Raw genomic sequence first — 25,750 nt, forward strand, 5'->3', positions numbered from 1 at the left:
TTTGGATTGATACAGGGCTATGGGGAGAGAGCGGGGCAGTGGGATTAGTTCAGGATTGATACAGGGCTATGAGGTGATTGTGGGGAAGTGGGATTAGTTTGGGATTGATACAGGGCTATGGGGAGGGAGCGGGGAAGTGGGATTAGTTTGGGATTGATACAGGGCTACGGGGAAGAGTGGGGCAGTGGAATTAGTTGGGGATTTATACACGGCTATAGGAAGAGGATGGGGCAGTGGGATTAGTTTCGGGATTGATACAGGGGCTGTGGGAAGAGAGGGGGGCAGTGGGATTAGTTTGGGATTGATACAGGGCTATGTGGAGGGAGCGGGGCAGTGGGATGAATTTGGGATTGATACAGGGCTATGGGGAGAGAGCGGTGCAGTGGCATTAGTTTGGGATTGATACAGGGCTATGGGGAGAGAGTGGGACAGTGGGATTAGTTTGAGGATTGATACAGGGCTGTGGGGAGAGAGTGGGGCAGTGGGATTAGTTTGGGATTGATACTGGGCTATGGGGAGAGAGTGGGGCAGTGGGATTTGTTTGGGGATTGATAGAGGGCTATGGGGAGAGAGTGGGGCAGTGGGATTAGTTTGGGATTGATACAGGGCTATGGGGAGAGAGTGGGGCAGTGGGATTAGTTTGGGATTGATACAGGGCTATGGGGAGTGAGTGGGGCAGTGGGATTAATTTCGGACTGATACAGGGCTATGGGGAGAGAGTGGGACTGTGGGATTAGTTTGGGATTGATAGAGGGCTATGGGGAGAGCGCGGCAGTGGGATTATTTGTTGGATTGATACAGGGCTATGCGGAGATTGTGGGGAAGTGGGATTAGTTTGGGATTGATACAGGGCTATGGTGAGGGAGCGGGGCAGTGGGATTAATTTGGGGATTGATACAGGGCTATAGGGAGAGAGTGGGGCAGTGGGATGAGTGTGGGATTGATACAGGGCTATGGGGAGAGAGTGGGGCAGTGGGATGAGTGTGGGATTGATACAGGGCTATGGGGAGAGAGCGGGACAGTGGGATTAATTTCGGATTGATACAGGGCTGTGGCGAGAGAGTGGGGCAGTGGGATTATTTTGGGATTGATACCGGGCTATGGGGTGAGAGCGGGGCAGTGGGATTAGTTTGGGAGTTATACAGGGCTATGGGGTGAGAGTGGGGCAGTGGGATTAGTTTAGGATTGATACCCGGCTATGGGCAGTGAGCAGTGCAGTGGGATTTGTTTGGGATTGATACAGTGCTATGGAGAGAGAGGTGTAGTGGGATTATTTTGGGATTGATACAGGGCTACGGGGCGAAAGCGAGGCAGTGGGATTAGTTCAGGATTTATACAGGGCTATGGAGAGAGAGGGGCAGTGGGATTAGTTTGGGATTGATACAGGGATATGGGGAGAGAGTGGGGCAGTGGGTTCAGTTTAGGGATTGATACAGGGCTGTGGGGAACGAGTGGGGTAGTGGGATTAGTTTGTGATTTATACAGGGCTATGGGGAGAGAGCGGGGCAGTGGGATTAGATCAGGATTGATACAGGGCTAAGGGGAGAGAGGGGTGCAGTGGGATTAGTTTGGGATTGATACAGGGCTATTAGGAGAGAGCGGGGCAATGGGATTAGTTTGGTATTGATACAGGGCTATGGGGAGGGAGCAGTGCAGTGGGATTAGTTTGGGGATTGACAGAGGGCTATGGGGAGAGAGCAGGGCAGTGGGTATAGTTTGGGGATTGATACAGGGCTATGGGGAGAGAGCAGGGCAGTGGGATTAGTTTGGGGATTGATACAGGGCTATTGGGAGAGAATGGGGCAGTGGGATTAGTTTGGGATTGATTCAGGGCTATGAGGAGAGAGCAGGGCAGTGTGCTCAGTTTGGTATTGATACAGGGCTATGGGGAGAGTTCGCGGCAGTGGGATTAGTTTGGGTTTGATACAGGGCTATGGGGAGAGAGCGGAGAAGTGGGATTAATTTGGGATTGATGCAGGGCTATGGCGAGAGGGCGGGGCAGTGGGATTAGTTTGGGATTTATGCAGGGCTATGGGAAGAGAGCGGAGCAGTGGGATTAACTTGTGTTTGATACAGCGCTATGAGGAGAGAGCGGGACAGTGGGATGACTTTTCGATTGATACAGGGCTATGGGGAGAGAGCGGGGCAGTGGGATTAGTTTTGGATTGATACAGGGCTATGGGGAGATTGTGGGGAAGTGGGATTAGTTTGGGATTGATTCAGGGCTATGGGGAGGGAGCGGGGCAGTGGGATTAGTTTGGGATTGATACAGGGCTATGGGGAGGGAGCGGGGAAGTGGGATTAGTTTGGGATTGATACAGGGCTACGGGGAAGAGTGGGGCAGTGGAATTAGTTGGGGATTTATACACGGCTATAGGAAGAGGATGGGGCAGTGGGATTAGTTTGGGATTGATACAGGGCTATGGGGAGAGAGCAGGGCAGTGGGATTAGTTTGGGATTGATACAGGGCTATGGGGAGAGATCGGGAAGTGGGATTAGTTTGGGATTGATACAGGGCTATGGGGAGAGAGCGGGGCAGTGGGATTAGTTTGGGATTGATACAGGGCTATGGGGAGAGATCGGGAAGTGGGATTAGTTTGGGATTGATACAGGGCTATGGGGAGAGAGCAGGGCAGTGGGATTAGTGTGGGATTGATACAGGGCTATGGGGAGAGAGCAGGGCAGTGGGATTAGTGTGGGATTGATACAGGGCTATGGGGAGAGAGCAGGGCAGTGGGATTAGTGTGGGATTGATACAGGGCTATGGGGAGAGAGCGGGGCAGTGGGATTAATTTGGGATTGATACAGGGCTATTGGGAGAGAGCGGGGCAGTGGGATTAATTTGGGATTGATACAGGGTTATGGGGAGAGAGCGGGGCAGTGGAATTAGTTTGGATTGATAGAGAGGGGTGTGGGAATCAATGCGTGCAGTTGGTCTTATGCTGAAATCCTCGAGCAGATGCAGTTAGTCCTTCTCGCACTGAGTTACACACAGCCTGTCTGTGAATCAGTCAGAGTGACTGAGAGGACAATGGGCCTTTAATATGATCTGGAATAAGGGAGGGAATGAATGAGAGAGCTGGTCCGTGTGAGTGAGACAGTGCGAATGTGAAATGTCAGAGAGAAAGCAGGAGGAAGAAGAGGGCGAGGCTGCCCTTCCCCTTTAACGGATCCTCCCTCCTCAGGGAGAGAGAGAGAGTCGCTGCACCTCTCGGAAGCAGTTCTCTGAGAGAGGAGTCGGTAGAAGACAGAGCACACGCTGTGTGGACCTCCAGGCTGACGAGATGTCCAGTGAGGAACATTACACCTCTGCCCAGGAGAGCGATGGGATCTTCGCTCGCTTCACGAACTTCGCGCACACCAGAAAAGGCTTGGTCTTACTCGCAGAGATGGTAAGAGAGACTTAGGAGAGATGTCAGGGACCTGCCCTTCCTCTCACTTTGCTAAGGGCTAACTTTGGGAAGTTAGACAGGCTGCATTGAGCCCTCCCTCCCTCTCTCTCCCGGTCCCTGTCATTCCTGATTTAATAGGATCTCACTCCCCTGCAGCTAACTAGGATCAAGCTCTCTTTTTCCAGACTCCCTCTCGCTCTCTCGGAGCTCAGCTCCTTTTGGCTGCATGTTTAAACAGGCGTGAGTAATCTCTCACATACACCAGCTGCTATTTATATCCGGCACTCCCACTTCAACTCTGAGTGCAAACTCAGTCACTGCGCTGTGTGAAACCTGCTCCGCTCTTCCCTCCCTCACTCCCAATCTCCCTCCCTCACTCACTCCCAATCTCCCTCCCTCACTCCCAATCTCCCTCCCTCACTCACTCCCAATCTCCCTCCCTCACTCACTCCCAGTCTCCCTCCCTCACTCACTCACTCCCAATCTCCCTCCCTCACTCACTCCCAATCTCTCTCCCTCACTCCCAGTCTCTCTCACTCACTCCCAGTCTCTCTCACTCACTCACTCCCAATCTCCCTCCCTCACTCACTCCCAGTCTCTCTCACTCACTCCCAGTCTCTCTCACTCACTCACTCCCAATCTCCCTCCCTCACTCACTCCCAATCTCCCTCACTCACTCCCAATCTCCCTCCCTCACTCACTCCCAGTCTCCCTCCCTCACTCCCTCACTCCCTCCCTCACTCCCTCACTCCCTCACTCACTCCCAATCTCCCTCCCTCACTCACTCCCAGTCTCTCTCACTCACTCCCAGTCTCTCTCACTCACTCACTCCCAATCTCCCTCCCTCACTCACTCCCAATCTCCCTCACTCACTCCCAATCTCCCTCCCTCACTCACTCCCAGTCTCCCTCCCTCACTCCCTCCCTCACTCCCTCACTCCCTCACTCACTCCCAATCTCCCTCCCTCACTCACTCCCAATCTCTCTCCCTCACTCCCAGTCTCTCTCCCTCACTCCCAGTCTCTCTCCCTCACTCCCAGTCTCTCTCACTCACTCCCAGTCTCTCTCACTCACTCCCAATCTCTCTCACTCACTCACACACTCCCAATCTCCCTCCCTTTCTCACTCCCAATCTCCCTCCCTCACTCACTCCCAGTCTCCCTCCCTCACTCACTCACTCCCTCACTCCCTCCCTCACTCCCTCACTCACTCCCAATCTCCCTCCCTCACTCACTCCCAATCTCTCTCCCTCACTCCCAGTCTCTCTCCCTCACTCCCAGTCTCTCTCCCTCACTCCCAGTCTCTCTCCCTCACTCCCAGTCTCTCTCACTCACTCCCAGTCTCTCTCACTCACTCCCAGTCTCTCTCCCTCACTCCCAGTCTCTCTCACTCACTCCCAGTCTCTCTCACTCACTCCCAATCTCTCTCACTCACTCACACACTCCCAATCTCCCTCCCTTTCTCACTTCCAAACTCCCTCACTCACTCCAAATCTCCCTCCCTCCCTCTCTCACTCACTCCAATCTCTCTCACTCATTCACTCACTCCAAATATCCCTCCCTCACTCACTCCCAATCTCCGTCCCTCACTCACTCCCAATCTCCCTCCCTCACTCACTCCCAATCTCACTCCCTCACTCACTCCCAATCTCACTCTGTCACTCACTCCCAATCTCACTCTGTCACTCACTCCCAATCTCACTCTGTCACTCACTCCCAATCTCACTCTGTCACTCACTCCCAATCTCACTCTCTCACTCACTCCCAATCTCACTCTCTCACTCACTCCCAAACTCTCTCTCTCTCACTCACTCACTCACTATCTCCCACTCCCCCTCACTCTCACTCATTCCCAATCTCACTCTCACTCACTCCCAATCTCTCTCCCTCACTCCCAGTCTCTCTCCCTCACTCCCAGTCTCTCTCACTCACTCCCAGTCTCTCTCACTCACTCCCAGTCTCTCTCACTCACTCCCAGTCTCTCTCACTCACTCACACACTCCCAATCTCCCTCCCTTTCTCACTTCCAAACTCCCTCACTCACTCCAAATCTCCCTCCCTCCCTCTCTCACTCACTCCAATCTCTCTCACTCATTCACTCACTCCAAATATCCCTCCCTCACTCACTCCCAATCTCCGTCCCTCACTCACTCCCAATCTCCCTCCCTCACTCACTCCCAATCTCCCTCCCTCACTCACTCCCAATCTCACTCTGTCACTCACTCCCAATCTCACTCTGTCACTCACTCCCAATCTCACTCTGTCACTCACTCCCAATCTCACTCTGTCACTCACTCCCAATCTCACTCTCTCACTCACTCCCAATCTCACTCTGTCACTCACTCCCAATCTCACTCTGTCACTCACTCCCAATCTCACTCTCTCACTCACTCCCAAACTCTCTCTCTCTCACTCACTCACTCACTATCTCCCACTCCCCCTCACTCTCACTCATTCCCAATCTCACTCTCACTCATTCCCAATCTCCCTCTCACTCACTCCCAATCTCTCTGACTCACTCACTCACTCACTCCCAATCTCCCACTCCCCCTCACTCTCACTCATTCCCAATCTCCCTCTCACTCACTCCCAATCTCTCTGACTCACTCACTCACTCACTCCCAATCTCCCACTCCCCCTCACTCTCACTCATTCCCAATCTCCCTCTCACTCACTCCCAATCTCTCTGACTCACTCACTCACTCACTCCCAATCTCCCACTCCCCCTCACTCTCACTCATTCCCAATCTCTCTCACTCACACACTCACTCCCAATCTCCCACCCCCCCCTCACTCTCACTCACTCCCAATCTCCCTTTCACTCATTCCCAATCTTCCTCTCACTCACTCCCAATCTCTCTCACTCACACACTCACTCCCAATCTCCCACCCCCCCTCACTCTCACTCACTCCCAATCTCCCTTTCACTCACTCCCAATCTCCCTTTCACTCACTCCCAATCTCCCTCTCTCACTCACTCCCAATCTCACTCACTCCCAATCTCACTCACTCCCGACCTCCCTCTCTCACTCACTCCCGACCTCCCTCTCTCACTCACTCCCGACCTCCCTCTCTCACTCACTCCCGACCTCCCTCTCTCACTCACTCCCGACCTCCCTCTCTCACTCACTCCCGACCTCCCTCTCTCACTCACTCCCGACCTCCCTCTCTCACTCACTCCCGACCTCCCTCTCTCACTCACTCCCGACCTCCCTCTCTCACTCACTCCCGACCTCCCTCTCTCACTCACTCCCGACCTCCCTCTCTCACTCACTCCCGACCTCCCTCTCTCACTCACTCCCGACCTCCCTCTCTCACTCTCCATCTACCCCTCCCTCTCTCACTCACTCCCGACCTCCCTCTCTCACTCACTCCCGACCTCCCTCTCTCACTCACTCCCGACCTCCCTCTCTCACTCACTCCCGACCTCCCTCTCTCACTCACTCCCGACCTCCCTCTCTCACTCACTCCCGACCTCCCTCACTCTCCATCTCCCCCTCCCTCTCTCACTCTCCATCTCCCCCTCCCTCTCTCACTCTCCATCTCCCCCACCCTCTCTCACTCTCCATCTCCCCCTCCTTCTCTCACTCTCCATCTCCCCGTCCCTCTCTCACTCTCCATCTCCCCCTCCCTCTCTCACTCTCCATCTCCCCCTCCCTCTCTCACTCTCCATCTCCCCCTCCCTCTCTCACTCTCCATCTCCCCCTCCCTCTCTCACTCTCCATCTCCCCCTCCCTCTCTCACTCTCCATCTCCCCCTCCCTCTCTCACTCTCCATCTCCCCCCTCCCTCGCTCACTCTCCATCTCCCCCCTCCCTCGCTCACTCTCCATCTCCCCCCTCCCTCTCTTGACTCTCGCTCACTCTCCATCTCCCCCCTCCCTCTCTTGACTCTCGCTCTCTCTCCATCTCCCCCCTCCCTCTCTTGACTCTCGCTCACTCTCCATCTCCCCCCTCCCTCTCTTGACTCTCGCTCACTCTCCATCTCCCCCCTCCCTCTCTTGACTCTCGCTCACTCTCCATCTCCCCCCTCCCTCTCTTGACTCTCGCTCCCTCTCCATCTCCCCCCTCCCTCTCTTGACTCTCGCACCCTCTCCATCTCCCCCCTCCCTCTCTTGACTCTCGCTCCCTCTCCATCTCCCCCCTCCCTCTCTTGACTCTCGCTCACTCTCCATCTCCCCCCTCCCTCTCTTGACTCTCGCTCACTCTCCATCTCCCCCCTCCCTCTCTTGACTCTCGCTCACTCTCCATCTCCCCCCTCCCTCTCTTGACTCTCGCTCACTCTCCATCTCCCCCCTCCCTCTCTTGACTCTCGCTCACTCTCCATCTCCCCCCTCCCTCTCTTGACTCTCGCTCACTCTCCATCTCCCCCCTCCCTCTCTTGACTCTCGCTCACTCTCCATCTCCCTCTCCCTCACTCTCGCTCACTCTCCATCTCCCCCCTCCCTCTCTTGACTCTCGCTCACTCTCCATCTCGCCCCTCCCTCACTCTCGTTCACTTTCCATCTCCCCCTCCCTCACTCTCACTCCCTCTCCATCTCCCCCCTCCCTCTCTTGACTCTCGCTCACTCTCCATCTCCCCCCTCCCTCTCTTGACTCTCGCTCCCTCTCCATCTCCCCCCTCCCTCTCTTGACTCTCGCTCACTCTCCATCTCCCCCTCCCTCTCTTGACTCTCGCTCACTCTCCATCTCCCCCTCCCTCACTCTCGCTCACTCTCCATCTCCCCCCTCCCTCTCTTGACTCTCGCTCACTCTCCATCTCCCCCCTCCCTCTCTTGACACTCGCTCACTCTCCATCTCCCCCCTCCCTCTCTTGACTCTCGCTCTCTCTCCATCTCCCCCCTCCCTCTCTTGACTCTCGCTCACTCTCCATCTCCCCCCTCCCTCTCTTGACTCTCGCTCACTCTCCATCTCCCCCCTCCCTCTCTTGACTCTCGCTCACTTTCCATCTCCCCCTCCCTCACTCTCACTCCCTCTCCATCTCCCCCTCCCTCCAAAGAGGATTTGGACAGGTTGAGTGAGCAAGGACATGGCAGCTAGAATATAATGTGAATAAGCCTGAATGTGTTGACTTTGGTAGGCAGGACAGATAGGCAGAGTATTTCTGACATGGGGAGAGGCTGGGAAATGTCAGTTTCCAAAGGGACTTGGCTCTCCTTTTTCATGAGTCACTAAAATATAGCATGCAGGTACAGCAAGAGAGTGGGAAGGCAACTGGTATGTTGGTCATTATGAGGGAATTTGAGTACAGGAGTAAAGATGTCTTAATGCAATTATACAGGGTCTTGGTGAGACCACACCTTGAGTATTGTGTACAGTATTGGTCTCCTTACCTAAGAAAGGATATACTTGCCATAGAGGGTGTGCAGTGAAGGCTCACCAGACTGAATCCTGGGATGGCGAGATTGTCGAATGAGGAGAGATTGAGGAGACTGGGCCTGTATTCACTGCCATGTTGATGAATGAGAGGGGATCTCACTGAAACTTACAGCATTCTGACAGGGTGGATGTGGGGAGGGTGTCACCCCAGACTGAGGAGTCTAGAACCAAGGGTCACAGCCTCAGAGTAAGGGGAGGTCTAGGACTGAGAGGGAGAGGGCTGTGGAGGGTCAGTCACTGAGCATGTTCCAGACTGAGATTGATAGCTTCCTGTAAATGAGTGACATCATGGGAAATGGGGATAGTGTGGGAGAGTGGCGGTAAAGTAGATTATTATTAAATTCAACAGCAGAGCAGGCTCGATGGGCTGAATGGCCCACTCCTGTTCCTGTGTTCCTCCTTCTCTCTCTCACTCTCTCTTTCTCCCCCTCCTCTCACTCTCTATCTCCCCCTCCTCTCTCACTGTCACTCACTCACTCTCCTCCCACACTCACTCACTCACTCTCCTCCTCCCACACTCACTCACTCTCTCCCCCCTCCTACTTTCACTCTCACTCTCCTCCTCTGACCCACTCTCTCTCCCCATCCCAATCCCACTGTCACTCACTCTATCTCCCCGTCACTCTCACTATCACTGTGTCTCACTCCGCCTCCCCCTCACTGTCATTCACTATCTCCCCTTCCTGTCTCATTCTCACTCACTCGCTCTCTCCCCCTCCCACTCACTCATCCTCTCTCTCCCCCTCCCACACTCACTCACTCTCCTCATCCCTCCCCCATTGTCACTCACGCTCTTTCTCCCCCCCTCACTCTCACATCCCCAACATCCCCTCCCATTCTCACTGTCACTCACTCTGTCCCCCCTCCCCTGTCATTCACTCTCCATCTCCCCTCCCACTGTTACTTACTATCTTCCCCTCCCTCTCTAACTCTTACTCACTCTCTATCTCCACCTCCCACTATCAGACTCAATCATTCTCTATCCCCCCTCAATGTTACTCTCTGTCCCACCCCCATGGTGACTCTCTGTCCCACCCCCATGGTCACTCTCTGTCCCACCCCCATGGTGACTCTCTGTCCCACCCCCATGGTGACTCTCTGTCCCACCCCCATGGTGACTCTCTGTCCCACCCCCATGTTGACTCTCTGTCCCACCCCCATGGTGACTCTTTGTCCCTCCTCCATTGGTCACTCTCTGTCCCACCCCCATGGTGACTCTCTGTCCCACCCCCATGGTGACTCTCTGTCCCACCCCCATGGTGACTCTCTGTCCCACCCCCATGGTGACTGTCTGTCCCACCCCCATGGTGACTGTCTGTCCCACCCCCATGGTGACTCTCTGTCCCACCCCCATGGTGACTCTCTGTCCCACCCCCATGGTGACTCTCTGTCCCTCCTCCATTGGTCACTCACTGTCCCACCCCCATGGTGACTCTCTGTCCCACCCCCATGGTGACTCTCTGTCCCACCCCCATGGTGACTCTCTGTCCCACCCCCATGGTGACTGTCTGTCCCACCCCCATGGTGACTGTCTGTCCCACCCCCATGGTGACTGTCTGTCCCACCCCCATGGTGACTGTCTGTCCCACCCCCATGGTGACTCTCTGTCCCACCCCCATGGTGTCTCTCTGTCCCACCCCCATGGTGACTCTCTGTCCCTCCTCCATTGGTCACTCTCTGTCCCTCCTCCATTGGTCACTCTCTGTCCCACCCCCATGGTGACTCTCTGTCCCTCCTCCATTGGTCACTCTCTGTCCCACCCCCATGGTGACTCTCTGTCCCACCCCCATGGTGACTCTCTGTCCCACCCCCATGGTGACTCTCTGTCCCACCCCCATGGTGACTCTCTGTCCCTCCTCCATTGGTCACTCACTGTCCCACCCCCATGGTGACTCTCTGTCCCACCCCCATGGTGACTCTCTGTCCCACCCCCATGGTGACTCTCTGTCCCACCCCCATGGTGACTGTCTGTCCCACCCCCATGGTGACTGTCTGTCCCACCCCCATGGTGACTGTCTGTCCCACCCCCATGGTGACTCTCTGTCCCACCCCCATGGTGACTCTCTGTCCCTCCCCCATGGTGACTGTCTGTCCCACCCCCATGGTGACTCTCTGTCCCTCCCCCATGGTGACTGTCTGTCCCACCCCCATGGTGACTCTCTGTCCCACCCCCATGGTGACTCTCTGTCCCACCCCCATGGTGACTCTCTGTCCCACCCCCATGGTGACTCTCTGTCCCACCCCCATGGTGACTCTCTGTCCCACCCCCATGGTGACTCTTTGTCCCTCCTCCATTGGTCACTCTCTGTCCCACCCCCATGGTGACTCTCTGTCCCACCCCCATGGTGACTCTCTGTCCCACCCCCATGGTGACTCTCTGTCCCACCCCCATGGTGACTCTCTGTCCCACCCCCATGGTGACTGTCTGTCCCACCCCCATGGTGACTGTCTGTCCCACCCCCATGGTGACTCTCTGTCCCACCCCCATGGTGACTCTCTGTCCCACCCCCATGGTGACTCTCTGTCCCACCCCCATGGTGACTCTCTGTCCCACCCCCATGGTGACTCTCTGTCCCACCCCCATGGTGACTCTCTGTCCCACCCCCATGGTGACTCTTTGTCCCTCCTCCATTGGTCACTCTCTGTCCCACCCCCATGGTGACTCTTTGTCCCTCCTCCATTGGTCACTCTCTGTCCCACCCCCATGGTGACTCTCTGTCCCACCCCCATGGTGACTCTCTGGCCCACCCCCATGGTGACTCTCTGTCCCACCCCCATGGTGACTCTCTGTCCCTCCTCCATTGGTCACTCTCTGTCCCACCCCCATGGTGACTCTCTGTCCCACCCCCATGGTGACTCTCTGTCCCACCCCCATGGTGACTCTCTGTCCCACCCCCATGGTGACTCTCTGTCCCACCCCCATGGTGTCTCTCTGTCCCACCCCCATGGTGACTCTCTGTCCCTCCTCCATTGGTCACTCTCTGTCCCTCCTCCATTGGTCACTCTCTGTCCCACCCCCATGGTGACTCTCTGTCCCTCCTCCATTGGTCACTCTCTGTCCCACCCCCATGGTGACTCTCTGTCCCACCCCCATGGTGACTCTCTGTCCCACCCCCATGGTGACTCTCTGTCCCACCCCCATGGTGACTCTCTGTCCCACCCCCATGGTGACTCTCTGTCCCACCCCCATGGTGACTCTCTGTCCCACCCCCATGGTGACTGTCTGTCCCACCCCCATGGTGACTGTCTGTCCCACCCCCATGGTGACTGTCTGTCCCTCCCCCATGGTGACTCTCTGTCCCACCCCCATGGTGACTCTCTGTCCCACCCCCATGGTGACTCTCTGTCCCACCCCCATGGTGACTCTCTGTCCCACCCCCATGGTGACTCTCTGTCCCACCCCCATGGTGAATCTCTGTCCCACCCCCATGGTGAATCTCTGTCCCACCCCCATGGTGAATCTCTGTCCCACCCCCATGGTGACTCTCTGTCCCACCCCCATGGTGACTCTCTGTCCCACCCCCATGGTGACTCTCTGTCCCACCCCCATGGTGACTCTCTGTCCCACCCCCATGGTGACTCTCTGTCCCACCCCCATGGTGACTCTCTGTCCCACCCCCATGGTGACTCTCTGTCCCACCCCCATGGTGACTCTCTGTCCCACCCCCATGGTGACTCTCTGTCCCACCCCCATGGTGAATCTCTGTCCCACCCCCATGGTGACTCTTTGTCCCTCCTCCATTGGTCACTCTCTGTCCCTCCTCCATTGGTCACTCTCTGTCCCACCCCCATGGTCACTCTCTGTCCCACCCCCATGGTGACTCTCTGTCCCTCCTCCATTGGTCACTCTCTGTCCCACCCCCATGGTGACTCTCTGTCCCACCCCCATGGTGACTCTCTGTCCCACCCCCATGGTGACTCTCTGTCCCTCCTCCATTGGTCACTCTCTGTCCCACCCCCATGGTGACTCTCTGTCCCACCCCCATTGGTCACTCTCTGTCCCTCCTTCTGCTGCCACTCTGTCCCTTTTTTCACCCAGGCCCTTTCACACCCCCCTACCCTGTGTTCCTCCATCTCGCTGTGCTCCTGGCTGGTTGTATCTACCCTGTGTTCCTCCATCTCACTGTGCTCCTGGCTGGTTGTCTCTACCCTGTGTTCCTCCATCTCACTGTGCTCCTGGCTGGTTGTCTCTACCCTGTGTTCCTCCATCTCACTGTGTTCCTGGCTGGTTGTCTCTACCCTGTGTTCCTCCATCTCACTGTGCTCCTGGCTGGTTGTCTCTACCCTGTGTTCCTCCATCTCACTGTGCTCCTGGCTGGTTGTCTCTACCCTGTGTTCCTCCATCTCACTGTGCTCCTGGCTGGTTGTCTCTACCCTGTGTTCCTCCATCTCACTGTGCTCCTGGCTGGTTGTCTCTACCCTGTGTTCCTCCATCTCACTGTGCTCCTGGCTGGTTGTCTCTACCCTGTGTTCCTCCATCTCACTGTGCTCCTGGCTGGTTGTCTCTACCCTGTGTTCCTCCATCTCACTGTGCTCCTGGCTGGTTGTCTCTACCCTGTGTTCCTCCATCTCACTGTGCTCCTGGCTGGTTGTCTCTACCCTGTGTTCCTCCATCTCACTGTGCTCCTGGCTGGTTGTCTCTACCCTGTGTTCCTCCATCTCACTGTGCTCCTGGCTGGTTGTCTCTACCCTGTGTTCCTCCATCTCACTGTGCTCCTGGCTGGTTGTCTCTACCCTGTGTTCCTCCATCTCACTGTGCTCCTGGCTGGTTGTCTCTACCCTGTGTTCCTCCATCTCACTGTGTTCCTTGCTGGTTGTCTCTACCCTGTGTTCCTCCATCTCACTGTGCTCCTGGCTGGTTGTCTCTACCCTGTGTTCCTCCATCTCACTGTGCTCCTGGCTGGTTGCTCCTATGAAAGACTCTTGCTGTTCTCTGTAACTTGTGTTATCAGTGGGTGTACAAGGACTGCTCACATCCTGCTTGCACTCCAACAGCTACCTGTCACTCTCATCTCACTCCTGTCACTCTCCCCCTCAGTCTCCCCCCTCACTCTGCACATCTCACTCTCTGCCCTTGACTCTCTGCCCTTCATTCTGTCTCTCTCTCTCTGCCCTTCATTCTCTCTCTCTCTCTCTGCCCCCCCCCTCTCTCTCTCTCTCTCTCTGCCCCTTCCTCTCTCTCTCTCTCTCTGCCCCTTCCTCTCTCTCTCTGCCCCCCCCCCTCTCTCTCTCTCTCTCTCTGCCCCCCTCTCTCTCTCTCTCTCTCTCTCTGCCCCTTCCTCGCTCTCTCTGCCCCCCCCTCTCTCTCTCTCTCTCTCTCTCTGCCCCCCTCTCTCTCTCTCTCTCTCTCTCTCTCTCTCTGCCCCTTCCTCTCTCTCTCTGCCCCTTCCTCTCTCTCTCTGCCCCTTCCTCTCTCTCTCTCTCTGCCCCCCCTCTCTCTCTCTGCCCCCCTCTCTCTCTCTCTCTCTCTCTCTCTCTGCCCCTTCCTCTCTCTCTCTGCCCCCCCCCTCTCTCTCTCTCTCTCTCTCTGCCCCCCCCCTCTCTCTCTCTCTCTCTCTCTCTCTCTCTCTGCCCCTTCCTCTCTCTCTCTCTCTGCCCCCCCTCTCTCTCTCTGCCCCCCTCTCTCTCTCTCTCTCTCTCTCTCTCTCTGCCCCTTCCTCTCTCTCTCTGCCCCCCCCCCTCTCTCTCTGCCCCCCCCTCTCTCTCTGCCCCCCCCTCTCTCTCTGCCCCCCTTCTCTCTCTGCCCCCCTTCTCTCTCTGCCCCCCTTCTCTCTCTGCCCCCCTTCTCTCTCTGCCCCCCTTCTCTCTCTGCCCCCCTTCTCTCTCTGCCCCCCTTCTCTCTCTGCCCCCCTTCTCTCTCTGCCCCCCTTCTCTCTCTGCCCCCCCCGTCTCTCTCTCTGCCCCCCCCCGTCTCTCTCTCTGCCCCCCCCCGTCTCTCTCTCTGCCCCCCCCCGTCTCTCTCTCTGCCCCCCCCGTCTCTCTCTCTGCCCCCCCCGTCTCTCTCTCTGCCCCCCCCCCGTCTCTCTCTCTGCCCCCCCCCGTCTCTCTCTCTGCCCCCCCCGTCTCTCTCTCTGCCCCCCCGTCTCTCTCTCTGCCCCCCCGTCTCTCTCTCTGCCCCCCCGTCTCTCTCTCTGCCCCCCCGTCTCTCTCTCTGCCCCCCCGTCTCTCTCTCTGCCCCCCCGTCTCTCTCTCTGCCCCCCCGTCTCTCTCTCTGCCCCCCCGTCTCTCTCTCTGCCCCCCCGTCTCTCTCTCTGCCCCCCCGTCTCTCTCTCTGCCCCCCCGTCTCTCTCTCTGCCCCCCCGTCTCTCTCTCTGCCCCCCCGTCTCTCTCTCTGCCCCCCCGTCTCTCTCTCTGCCCCCCCGTCTCTCTCTCTGCCCCCCCGTCTCTCTCTCTGCCCCCCGTCTCTCTCTCTGCCCCCCCGTCTCTCTCTCTGCCCCCCGTCTCTCTCTCTGCCCCCCCGTCTCTCTCTCTGCCCCCCGTCTCTCTCTCTGCCCCCCGTCTCTCTCTCTGCCCCCCGTCTCTCTCTCTGCCCCCCGTCTCTCTCTCTGCCCCCCGTCTCTCTCTCTGCCCCCCGTCTCTCTCTCTCTGCCCCTTCCTCTCTCTCTCTGCCCCTTCCTCTCTCTCTCTGCCCCTTCCTCTCTCTCTCTGCCCCTTCCTCTCTCTCTCTGCCCCTTCCTCTCTCTCTCTGCCCCTTCCTCTCTCTCTCTGCCCCTTCCTCTCTCTCTCTGCCCCTTCCTCTCTCTCTCTGCCCCTTCCTCTCTCTCTCTGCCCCTTCCTCTCTCTCTCTGCCCCTTCCTCTCTCTCTCTGCCCCTTCCTCTCTCTCTCTGCCCCTTCCTCTCTCTCTCTGCCCCTTCCTCTCTCTCTCTGCCCCTTCCTCTCTCTCTCTGCCCCTTCCTCTCTCTCTCTGCCCCTTCCTCTCTCTCTCTGCCCCTTCCTCTCTCTCTCTGCCCCTTCCTCTCTCTCTCTGCCCCTTCCTCTCTCTCTCTGCCCCTTCCTCTCTCTCTCTGCCCCTTCCTCTCTCTCTCTGCCCCTTCCTCTCTCTCTCTGCCCCTTCCTCTCTCTCTCTGCCCCTTCCTCTCTCTCTCTGCCCCTTCCTCTCTCTCTCTGCCCCTTCCTCTCTCTCTCTGCCCCTTCCTCTCTCTCTCTGCCCCTTCCTCTCTCTCTCTGCCCCTTCCTCTCTCTCTCTGGCCCTTCCTCTCTCTCTCTGGCCCTTCCTCTCTCTCTCTGCCCCTTCCTCTCTCTCTCTGGCCCTTCCTCTCTCTCTCTGCCCCTTCCTCTCTCTCTCTGCCCCTTCCTCTCTCTCTCTGCCCCTTCCTCTCTCTCTCTGCCCCTTCCTCTCTCTCTCTGCCCCTTCCTCTCTCTCTCTGCCCCTTCCTCTCTCTCTCTGCCCCTTCCTCTCTCTCTCTGCCCCTTCCTCTCTCTCTCTGCCCCTTCCTCTCTCTCTCTGCCCCTTCCTCTCTCTCTCTCTGCCCCTTCCTCTCTCTCTCTCTGCCCCTTCCTCTCTCTCTCTCTGCCCCTTCCTCTCTCTCTCTCTGCCCCTTCCTCTCTCTCTCTCTGCCCCTTCCTCTCTCTCTCTCTGCCCCTTCCTCTCTCTCTCTCTCTCTTTCTGCCCCTTCCTCTCTCTCTCTCTCTTTCTGCCCCTTCCTCTCTCTCTGCCCTTCTCTCACTCACCTCCTTCAGCTTGGGGTAACTTGACAAACCAAAGAGTAGAGACAAGGTAAGCGAGAAAGGTATCAATATGAGAAGTGAGAAACAGACTGTGACAGGAAGGGAGAGAGAGTACAGATTGAAGATTAAATTAGCAGATAAGGCAACAAAAATAATACAAAGACAAAGCTAAAAGCTGTTTCTGGAGAGGGTGCAGATGAGGTTTACCAGGATGCTGCCTGGTCTGGAGGTTAGTAGCTATGAGGAGAGGTTGGAGAAACTCGGATTGTTCTCACTAGAGCGACGGAGATTGAGGGGCGACTTGATAGAAATTTACAAAGTTATGAGTGGCATTGACAGAGTAGATAGTCAGAAGCTTTTTCCCAGGGTGGAAGAGTCAATTACTAGGGGACATAGATTTAAGGTGAGAGGAGAAAACTATAGAGGAGATGTGCGGGGCAAGTTTTTTACACAGAGGGTAGTGAGTGTCTGGAATTCGCTGCCAGAGGAGGTGGTGGAAGCAGGTACGATAGTGCTGTTTAAGAGGCTGCTTGACAAATACATGAATAGGATGGGAATAGAGGAATACGGACCCCGGAAGTGCAAAGTGTTTTAGTTGACGGGCAATATGATCGGCGCAGTCTTGGAGGGCCGAAGGGCCTGTTCCTGTGCTGTACTTTTCTTTGTTCTTTGTTCGTTAAATGCACGTAGCACTCAAAACAAAACAGATGAACTGATAGCGCAAATAGAAATATAAAAGTATGACCTGAAAGCTGGAGTGGGTGTGACTCTGGGGTTGAGGTTACTCGCAGATCAGCCATGATCGTATTGAACAGCTGAGCAGGTTCAAGGGGCTGAGTGGCCTACTCCTAATATGCATGTTCCAATGAGTTACGTTGCACAAAATTCCCCAAAATTCCCAGCCTCTGACCTGCTCCTCTTTAATATTGGTGTAGGAACACAGGGACATAGGAGCAGGAGGAGGCCACTCAGCCCATCGTGCCTGCTCCTCCATTCAGTACGATCCTAGCTGATCATCCACTCCAATGCCTTTTTCCCACACCATCCCCATATCCCTTTATGTCATTGGCATTTAGAAATCTGTCAATTTCTGCTTTAACATACTCAATCACTGAGCTTTCACAGCCCTCTGGGGTAGCAAATTCCAAAGATTCACAACCCTCTGAGTAAAGAAATTCTCCTCATCTCTGTCCTAAGTGGCTTCCCCCTTATTTTGAAATAGTGTCCCTTGGTTCTAGATTCCCCAACCAGGGGGAACATCTCACCTGCATCTACCCTGTCTATTCCTTTAAGTATTTTGTAGGTTTCAATGAGATCACCTCTCTTCTTCGAAACTCTAGAGAATACAGGCCCAGTTTCCCCGATCTCTCTTCATAGGACAATCCCGCCATTCAGGAACAAGTCTGGTGAACCTTTGCTCCCTCTATGGCAATAATATCCTTCCTAAGGTAAGGGAACCAAAACTGCGCACAGTACTCCAGGTGCGGTCTAACTAAGCTTCTATACAATTGAAGTAAGACTTCACTTCTCCTGGACTCAAATCCTCTTGCAATAAAGGCTAACACACCATTAGCCTTCCTAACTGCCTGCTGCACCTGCATGTTCAGTCACTTATGGACAAGGACACCCAGGTCCCTTTGTACACCTACACTTTCTAATCTCTTATCATTTAGGAAATGCTCTGTTCCTCTGTTCCTGCAACCAATGTGGATAACCTCACATTTTTCCATATTATATTCCATCTGACATGTTCTCACCCACTCACAAAGTCTGTCCAAATCCTCTTGATCTTTACATTTTCCTCACAACAACCATTCCCACTTGGCTGGCTGGTCCATTTCAGTTTCTGGTCAGTGGTAACCCCCAAGATGTTGATAGTGTGGGATTCAGTGATGGTAATGCCATTGAACATCAAGGTGCCGTGGATAGTCTTTCCTGTTGGAGATGATCATTGCCTGGCACTTGTGTGGTGTGAATGTTACTTGCCACTTGTCAGTGGATATTGTCCAGGTCTTGCTGCATTTGGACATGGACTGCTTCAGTATCTGAGGGGTCACGAATGGTGCTGAACATTGTGCAATCATCAGTGAACATCCCAGTTACAAATCTCACTCACCCTTAACCTCTGCTACTGAGCCTCATGCAATGTGACCTGTGTTACTAGCCTCACAAACCCTCACACATGTTCATGGCCGACTGCAGTCTGACCCCGGTGACAACTCTCCTAAACAGTGGCAGCCCCACTGTAACCTCATGAATACTGTAGCTATCACTTCCTTGCACATTCAACAACGGAGTCAGGAAGGGACATTTGGAGTCAAAATAGAAAGATTTAAATCCCTCAGGGACACTGTCTGAAAAGCAAAGAGGCTCCTTGGGAAACAGTGACTGAAATCACAGTCAGCCATCAGACAGCCATCAGACAGCCATCAGACAGTGAGTCTCGCCCTCTCACCTCCAGTCAGAACATACTGAGTTTCAATCCCACTCAAGTCGGAGGGTCAGGGCTGAGGGACCGCCTCACTGTGGGATAGTCAGTGCTGAGGGAGTGCTGCACTGTTGCAGGGTCAGGGCTGAGGGAGCGCCTCACTGTGGGAGGGTCAGCGCTGAGGGAGCGCCGCACTGTCGGAGGGTCAGTGCTGAGGGAGCGCCTCACTGTCGGAGGGTCAGTGCTGAGGGAGTGTTGCACTGTCGGAGGGTCAGTACTGAGGGAGTGCTGCACTGTCAGGGTCAGTACTGAGGGAGTGTTGCACTGTCGGAGGGTCAGTACTGAGGGAGTGTTGCACTGTCGGAGGGTCAGTACTGAGGGAGCGCTGACATTTTGAGGGTCCCATCTTTAACATAATACAATGTTTACAGCACAGGAGGAGAATATTCAGCCCATTTTGTCTCTGCTGACCCCATGCGGATGCTGTTAACCTTTCCCATCCTCCCACCTTTCTCCCTGCATTTTTCTCATCAGATATTTATCCTTTGTTCTGCTCTTCTTTAATATTGGTGTAGGAACACAGGGACATAGGAGCAGGAGGAGGCCACTCAACCCATCGTGCCTGCTCCTCCTTGCACCATTGAATTGCCCTCTCGCACACCCTCAAGGCTGTGCTTTCCATATTGGGAGCATTTGCTGTTTTTCAGTGTTTCACTGGTTCTCTTGCTAATCATCTCAAACCTGTAGCCTGTGATTCTCAACCTTGCCAACAATGGGATGAGTTTCTCCCTATCTGCTGTGTCCAGAGCCCTGATGGTTTTGAACACGTCTATCAAATCTCCTCTCAACCTTCTCTTCCCCAAGGGAAACAGTCCCAGCTTCTCCGATCTATCCTCATAGCTGAGGTTCCCCACCCTGGGCTGTTCTGGTGAATCTTTGCAGTAGCCTCTCTCCAGTGGCTTCACACCTTGTATCCTGAATGCACCAGTCAACCTGTCTCATGGATTCTCATGGACATGGCTCTGCTGGGTGGATTCTCATGGACATGGCTCTGCTGGGTGGGTCCTCATGGACGTGGCTCTGCTGGGTGGGTCCTCATGGACGTGGCTCTGCTGGGTGGATCCTCATGGACACGGCTCTGCTGGGTGGATCCTCATGGACATGGCTCTGCTGGGTGGGTCCTCATGGACATGGCTCTGCTGGGTGGGTCCTCATGGACATGGCTCTGCTGGGTGGGTCCTCATGGACATGGCTCTGCTGGGTGGGTTCTCATGGACATGGCTCTGCTGGGTGGATTCTCATGGACATGGCTCTGCTGGGTGGGTCCTCATGGACATGGCTCTGCTGGGTGGGTCCTCATGGACATGGCTCTGCTGGGTGGGTCCTCATGGACATGGCTCTGCTGGTTGGATTCTCATGGACATGGCTCTGCTGGTTGGATTCTCATGGACATGGCTCTGCTGGGTGGGTTCTCATGGACATGGCTCTGCTGGGTGGATTCTCATGGACATACCTCTGCTGGTTGGATTCTCATGGACATGGCTCTGCTGGGTGGGTCCTCATGGACATGGCTCTGCTGGGTGGGTCCTCATGGACATGGCTCTGCTGGTTGGATTCTCATGGACATGGCTCTGCTGGGTGGGTCCTCATGGACATGGCTCTGCTGGGTGGGTTCTCATGGACATGGCTGTGCTGGGTGGATTCTCATGGACATGGCTCTGCTGGGTGGGTCCTCATGGACATGGCTCTGCTGGGTGTCTCCTCATGGACATGGCTCTGCTGGGTGGGTCCTCATGGACATGGCTCTGCTGGGTAGGTCCTCATGGACATGGCTCTGCTGGGTGGGTCCTCATGGACACGGCTCTGCTGGGTGGGTCCTCATGGACACGGCTCTGCTGGGTGGGTCCTCATGGACATGGCTCTGCTGGGTGGGTTCTGTTGGACATGGCTCTGCTGGGTGGATTCTCATGGACATGGCTCTGCTGGGTGGGTTCTGTTGGACATGGCTCTGCTGGGTGGGTCCTCATGGACATGGCTCTGCTGTGAAGCAGTTCACAGAAGTTGGAAAGTCACTGCTGGATGATGGTTGAGGGTCTGGGAGAGGAAGGACTAGGATCAACGGGGAGAGGAAGAGGTGTCGCAGGGGGATGAAGTTGGGAGGGGGGGCTGAAGATGTTTGGGGGGGCGGAGGTTGTGAGGAGTAAGGGAATGGAGATGGGGGAAGGGAGTATGTGGAGAGGAGGGGTAATGGGGGGAAGATGGCAACTGTGGAGGCAGGTATAAGGTGGGTGGAAGGTGTAAGGGGAGGGGTTTTTGGGAGGTGAAGGAGTGCAGAGAGGGGAAGGGAGTATAGGGGGAGGACGGAGAGCGGAGAGGGGAGGGAGGCCGTGGAAAGGAAGGAGTAAGGGGCTCTGAGGGGGAGTCAGGAAGGGGGAAGGACTAAGGACGGCAGAAGAAGTGAGGGTGTCTGAATGAGTCAAGAAGGGGGAAGGACTAAGGGGTTTTGGGGGTTAGGGTTCCAGGGGGAAGGTGTCCGGAAGGGGTCCGGAGGGGGGGAAGGGGTTCAGAGGGTGCGGGTGTCCAGGTGAATGTTCAAGGGAGAGCTCTGATGAGGCCAAGACTGCCTCCTCGGGAGCGAACTGAGGGTGAGTGTGGTTCGAGGGAATGGCTAGAATGACCGAGGGCAGAGTGAGGCAATAGGGTGGGAGGGTGAGGGTTCGAAGGTAGTAGAATGGATGGTGAGGGTGATTAATGGGGACTTGGAGGCAGGCACAGATCCTTGGGGTGGGAAGGAGGAGATTGGGGAGGTTAATGCAGATGGGGGTGGGATTTTTGGGAAGGAAGGGAACATTCACCTGGTCATCCCCGAAGGTAAAGGATTGTGGCTAGTAGAGGGGAGGTGGAAGGTGATGCCAGGGGGGTCAACAGTGATGGGGGAAAGGAAATGGGTGACTGGGGTGGGGAACGGAGAGGGGAGCAAATGCAAAACTGAATCACCACCATGCTGTCTAAATCAAAAGTGAAAGGAGAGTTGTGGTGAGCGAGATCAGGTGCTGGATGAGAGTGTGATCGATTGGATTTTGTGGGTTCATCCCTCTCTGTGCATTTGATAGGTTCCCTATCCTTGTTCACTGAGTTCCGCCTGGTTCCTTTGAACAGCTCTGTCCTCCTCCTACAGTGGTGGCTCCTTGTAGCCTTTTGTTTGTGAGCTGGTGAGTAATCTTGGCCTGTTGCCTCCAGGCATAATTGTCTGGGCAGACAGGAAGCTGGGAGAAAGGCACTTGATCAACATCTTGCTTTCTGTCAAATTCTATCAGCTCCAGTATAGCCGGAAGGTCAGTGACTTCCATCGTGGAAGAGGGTGGACGTTCGGGGTTCAGTTCTGTCTCTAGTCGTCGACATTTTTGTTTATTTATTCACTCACAGGACGTGGGGGTCGCTGGCTAGGCCAGCATTTTTATTGCCCATCCCTAATTGCCCTTGTTCAGAGGGGCATTTTTAAGAGCCAGCCCACATTGCTGTGGGTCTGGAGTCACATGTAGGCCAGACCAGGTAAGGACAGCAGATTTCTTTCCCTGAAGGGGCATTAGTGAACCAGATGGGGTTTTGCAACAATCAGCAATGGTTTCATGGTCTTTCATTAGGTTTTTCATTCCAGATATTTTATTGAATTCAAATTCCACCAGCTGCCATGGTGGGGTTTGAACCCGGGTCCCCAGAGCATTACCCTGGGTCTCTGGAATATTAGTCCAGTGACAATATCACTGCACTTGTTGGACTGCTTGCAACCTGGACTACCATTTGTGGTGGATGGGTTAGGTGTGGACACACTTACATGGTGGGGGTCACCACTGTTAGATGAAAGGATATATCTAAGAAAGGATATATTGGCATTGGAGGCAGTTCAAAAAGAGATTCACTAGGCTGATTCCTGGGATGAAGGGGTTGATTTATCAAGAACGGCTAAACAGGTTAGGCCTTTATTCATTAGAGTTTAGGAGAATGAGGGGTGATCTTATTGAAACGTGCAAGATTCTGCAGGGGGCTTGACAGGGTAGATATTGAGAAGATGTTTCCACGAGTGTGGGAACCTCAAACTGGGGGACGTAGTTACAGAATAAGGGGGCACCCATTTAAAACTGAGATGTGAAGGAATTTCTTCTCTCAGAGGGTAGTGAATGTCTGGAATTCTCTACCCCAGAGAGTTGTGGACGCTAGATCACTGGAAGGATTTAAAGAGGAGGTAGGTAGATTTTTGAAATATCGGGGGGTTGAGGGCTATGAGGAGCTGACACGAAAGAGGAGTTGAGGCCTGGGGCTGATCAGTCATGATCTTACTGAATGGTGGAGCCGAATGACCTACTCCTGTTCAAATTTCTTATGTTCTTATGAATGTGGGGAGAAAGGGGCTGGACCATCGGTCTCAGTGTCAAAAAGTCACTGCTGATGACCCGATCCAGCTCTTCAGTGCATTTGGACAGTTCCAGCGTTCAGATTCAGTACCATCGATTGATGGTCTGTTGACTGAGATCTCTGGGTGAGGTTGGGGCTGACACAGTAGTTTCAGGTCAGAAGAGAAAATCCATGGTTGGGAAGAACTTGTAGCGTTCCCAGGATCTGTCGGTTCCTGTTTGGGAGCGGTGCAGGTAACACGCCTATGATTTGCAGTTTGATCCCTCCTGGACCATATAACTGGGCGTAGATGCCTTCATTCTTTGTGTTACCAGCCACGGCTCTGTCGGACAAGATTGTTACACGTGTTCCTGTATCCAGTTCGAAACCAGTGATATATCCGTTCACACACAGGTCCGCCCTCCAGAATGAGTACACTGGGGGTTTGATCCCACCAGGAAGCATTGTACTTCCTCTCCTTGTTGAGATTCCTCAATTTCGCGGATGGTTGTGTGGGTGAAGATTCTCTCATTTTCCTCTGTGTACTTAGAGGTTTTAGCTCTGTGCATCTTTCCTTTTACAATGAAAGTATCCTGCAGTGTTTGCAGGCCAGTGTTCAGCCTGTGGGGCTTTTAGGCTGGTATTGGGTTAATGGTGCCTTAGCCTTTGTTCCCCAAGGTGTTTTGTTCCTTGGAGAGCCTTTGACATGCTTTTCTTTATGCAGTTGTACTGTCATCGAGGGTTTTCCTAACCAGGTCTTGTCACCTCCTCTCAGTGTGGCTCCGTTTTGTTTACGAACCTCTGTTTGTCTCACCTTTTCCAAAATGAAGACTTTGGATTTCTGCACAGTCACATAGGGTTCCTTCGGTAACACCGGCTTGGATGTGGTCTTGTATCAGCTCAGTTTTAAGATCACCTTGACACCGTCCAGGACAAAGCAGCCCACTTGATCGGCACCCCATCCACAAACATTCACTCCCTCCACCACCGACGCACAGTAACAGCAGTGTGTGTACCATCTACAAGATGCACTGCAGGAACTCACCAAGCCTCCTTTGACAGCACCTTCCAAACCCACGGCCACTACCATCTAGAAGGACAAGGGCAGCAGACATATGGGAACACCACCACCTAGAAGTTCCCCTCCAAGTCACTCACCATCCTGACTTGGAAATATATTGGCCGTTCCTTCACTGTCGCTGGGTCAAAATCCTGGAACTCCCTCCTTAACAGCTCTGTGGGTGTACCTACACCACATAGACTGCAGCGGTTCAAGAAGGCAGCTCACCCCCACCTTCTCAAGGGGCACTAAGGGATGGGCAATAAATGCTGGGCCCAGCCAGTGAAGCCCCACATCCAGTGAGTGAATAATAAAAAAAAATCATATTTGCAACCTTCAGCCAGTCATTGATAAAGGCATCTACCAGTTCTCCTGGTTTCTGCACCCTTTTGTTGAACTTAGCTCTTTCTAGTATCTTGTTGCCCCATAAATTAATTATTAAAGGCTTTTACGCCCTCTTTGAACTTATCTGATGTTTCCTTAATGCCCTGTCTTGTTATAACATCATCAGCAATTGCTCCAACAGTGTATAGTTCTGTTAAAGAGTCATACGGACTCGAAACGTTAACTGTGTTCCTCTCCGCAGATGCTGTCAGACCTGCTGAGCTTTTCCAGCTATTTTTATTTTTGTTTTGTATAATACTGTGTTGACCTGTTCAGCCTCTGGCTTTATTGTTTAATCTGGAAGCAAGTCAGGATCTTAAAAATCACTTCTTCGGTAGCTCTCCATTCCGTGTGTGATTTGACTCGTCCGTACGCCCAAATTGGTCTGGCGTGGTGAATTTGGAATCCGTCGCTTCTTTAAGCTTAAACGTCTGTTGCAGTCATGGGGTTTTCCCATGATCAGCCTGTCATTGATAGGTGCCACATCATGGTCACTGACCCCTTTTGGTATCAGTTCCTAAACTGGTTGGAATTTTGAAATGAATTGTTAGTAATCTTACTTCACTGCTCTCCTCCCACTGGGATATCATTTGAAGCAGTTAACCTTTTTGTTTCAATTGCTGCCTCGCGATTGCCAGGTGTAATGGTGTGGACCTCAGACCCAGGGTGCAGGGAAACCTGCGCTCAACTTGCCCAGTGCTGCTGCTAATGGCAGCCTTCATCTGAAGGTTTTGAGACTTTGTGAATGTTTGCTCGCCCTTCCTCAATCATCGCTAAGCTCTTTGACTCTGCTGCCAGGTCAGGATTTCCCACAGACCTCCCCATGCTATGGTGCGGCCCTCAGTAAGCCGAACAGTTGACTTGTCTCTCTGCCTCTCAGCCTCCTTGTCTTCTACGCCGCTGCTCTGGTGATTTCCAACTGTCTTACTGAAGTCTTCAGATTTGGCACCTTTCTCTCAGGTCAGATTAGAGATACTAAATGAATACTTCTCATCAGTATTCACCCAAGAGAAGGACCTAGCGGTCGATTTATCTAGGGAAGAGTGTGTA

The 25,750-nt window shown here is 54.4% G+C and overlaps 1 protein-coding gene across 1 annotated transcript in view; it reads left to right on the forward strand.

Moving 5' to 3' along the window:
- The first annotated feature begins 3,154 nt into the window (after positions 1-3,154).
- Positions 3,155-25,750, forward strand: part of LOC121274205 (proteolipid protein 2-like) — an 83,049-nt gene continuing 60,453 nt past the window's right edge. The window contains exon 1 of the mRNA XM_041181405.1: positions 3,155-3,392. Coding sequence (XP_041037339.1) covers positions 3,285-3,392 — 108 coding nt within the window. The 5' untranslated portion in view covers positions 3,155-3,284. The remainder of the gene's footprint in view (positions 3,393-25,750) is intronic.

The sequence above is a fragment of the Carcharodon carcharias genome (genome assembly GCF_017639515.1).
Source record: "Carcharodon carcharias isolate sCarCar2 chromosome 35 unlocalized genomic scaffold, sCarCar2.pri SUPER_35_unloc_2, whole genome shotgun sequence".
NCBI classification, from domain to species: Eukaryota; Metazoa; Chordata; class Chondrichthyes; order Lamniformes; family Lamnidae; genus Carcharodon; species Carcharodon carcharias.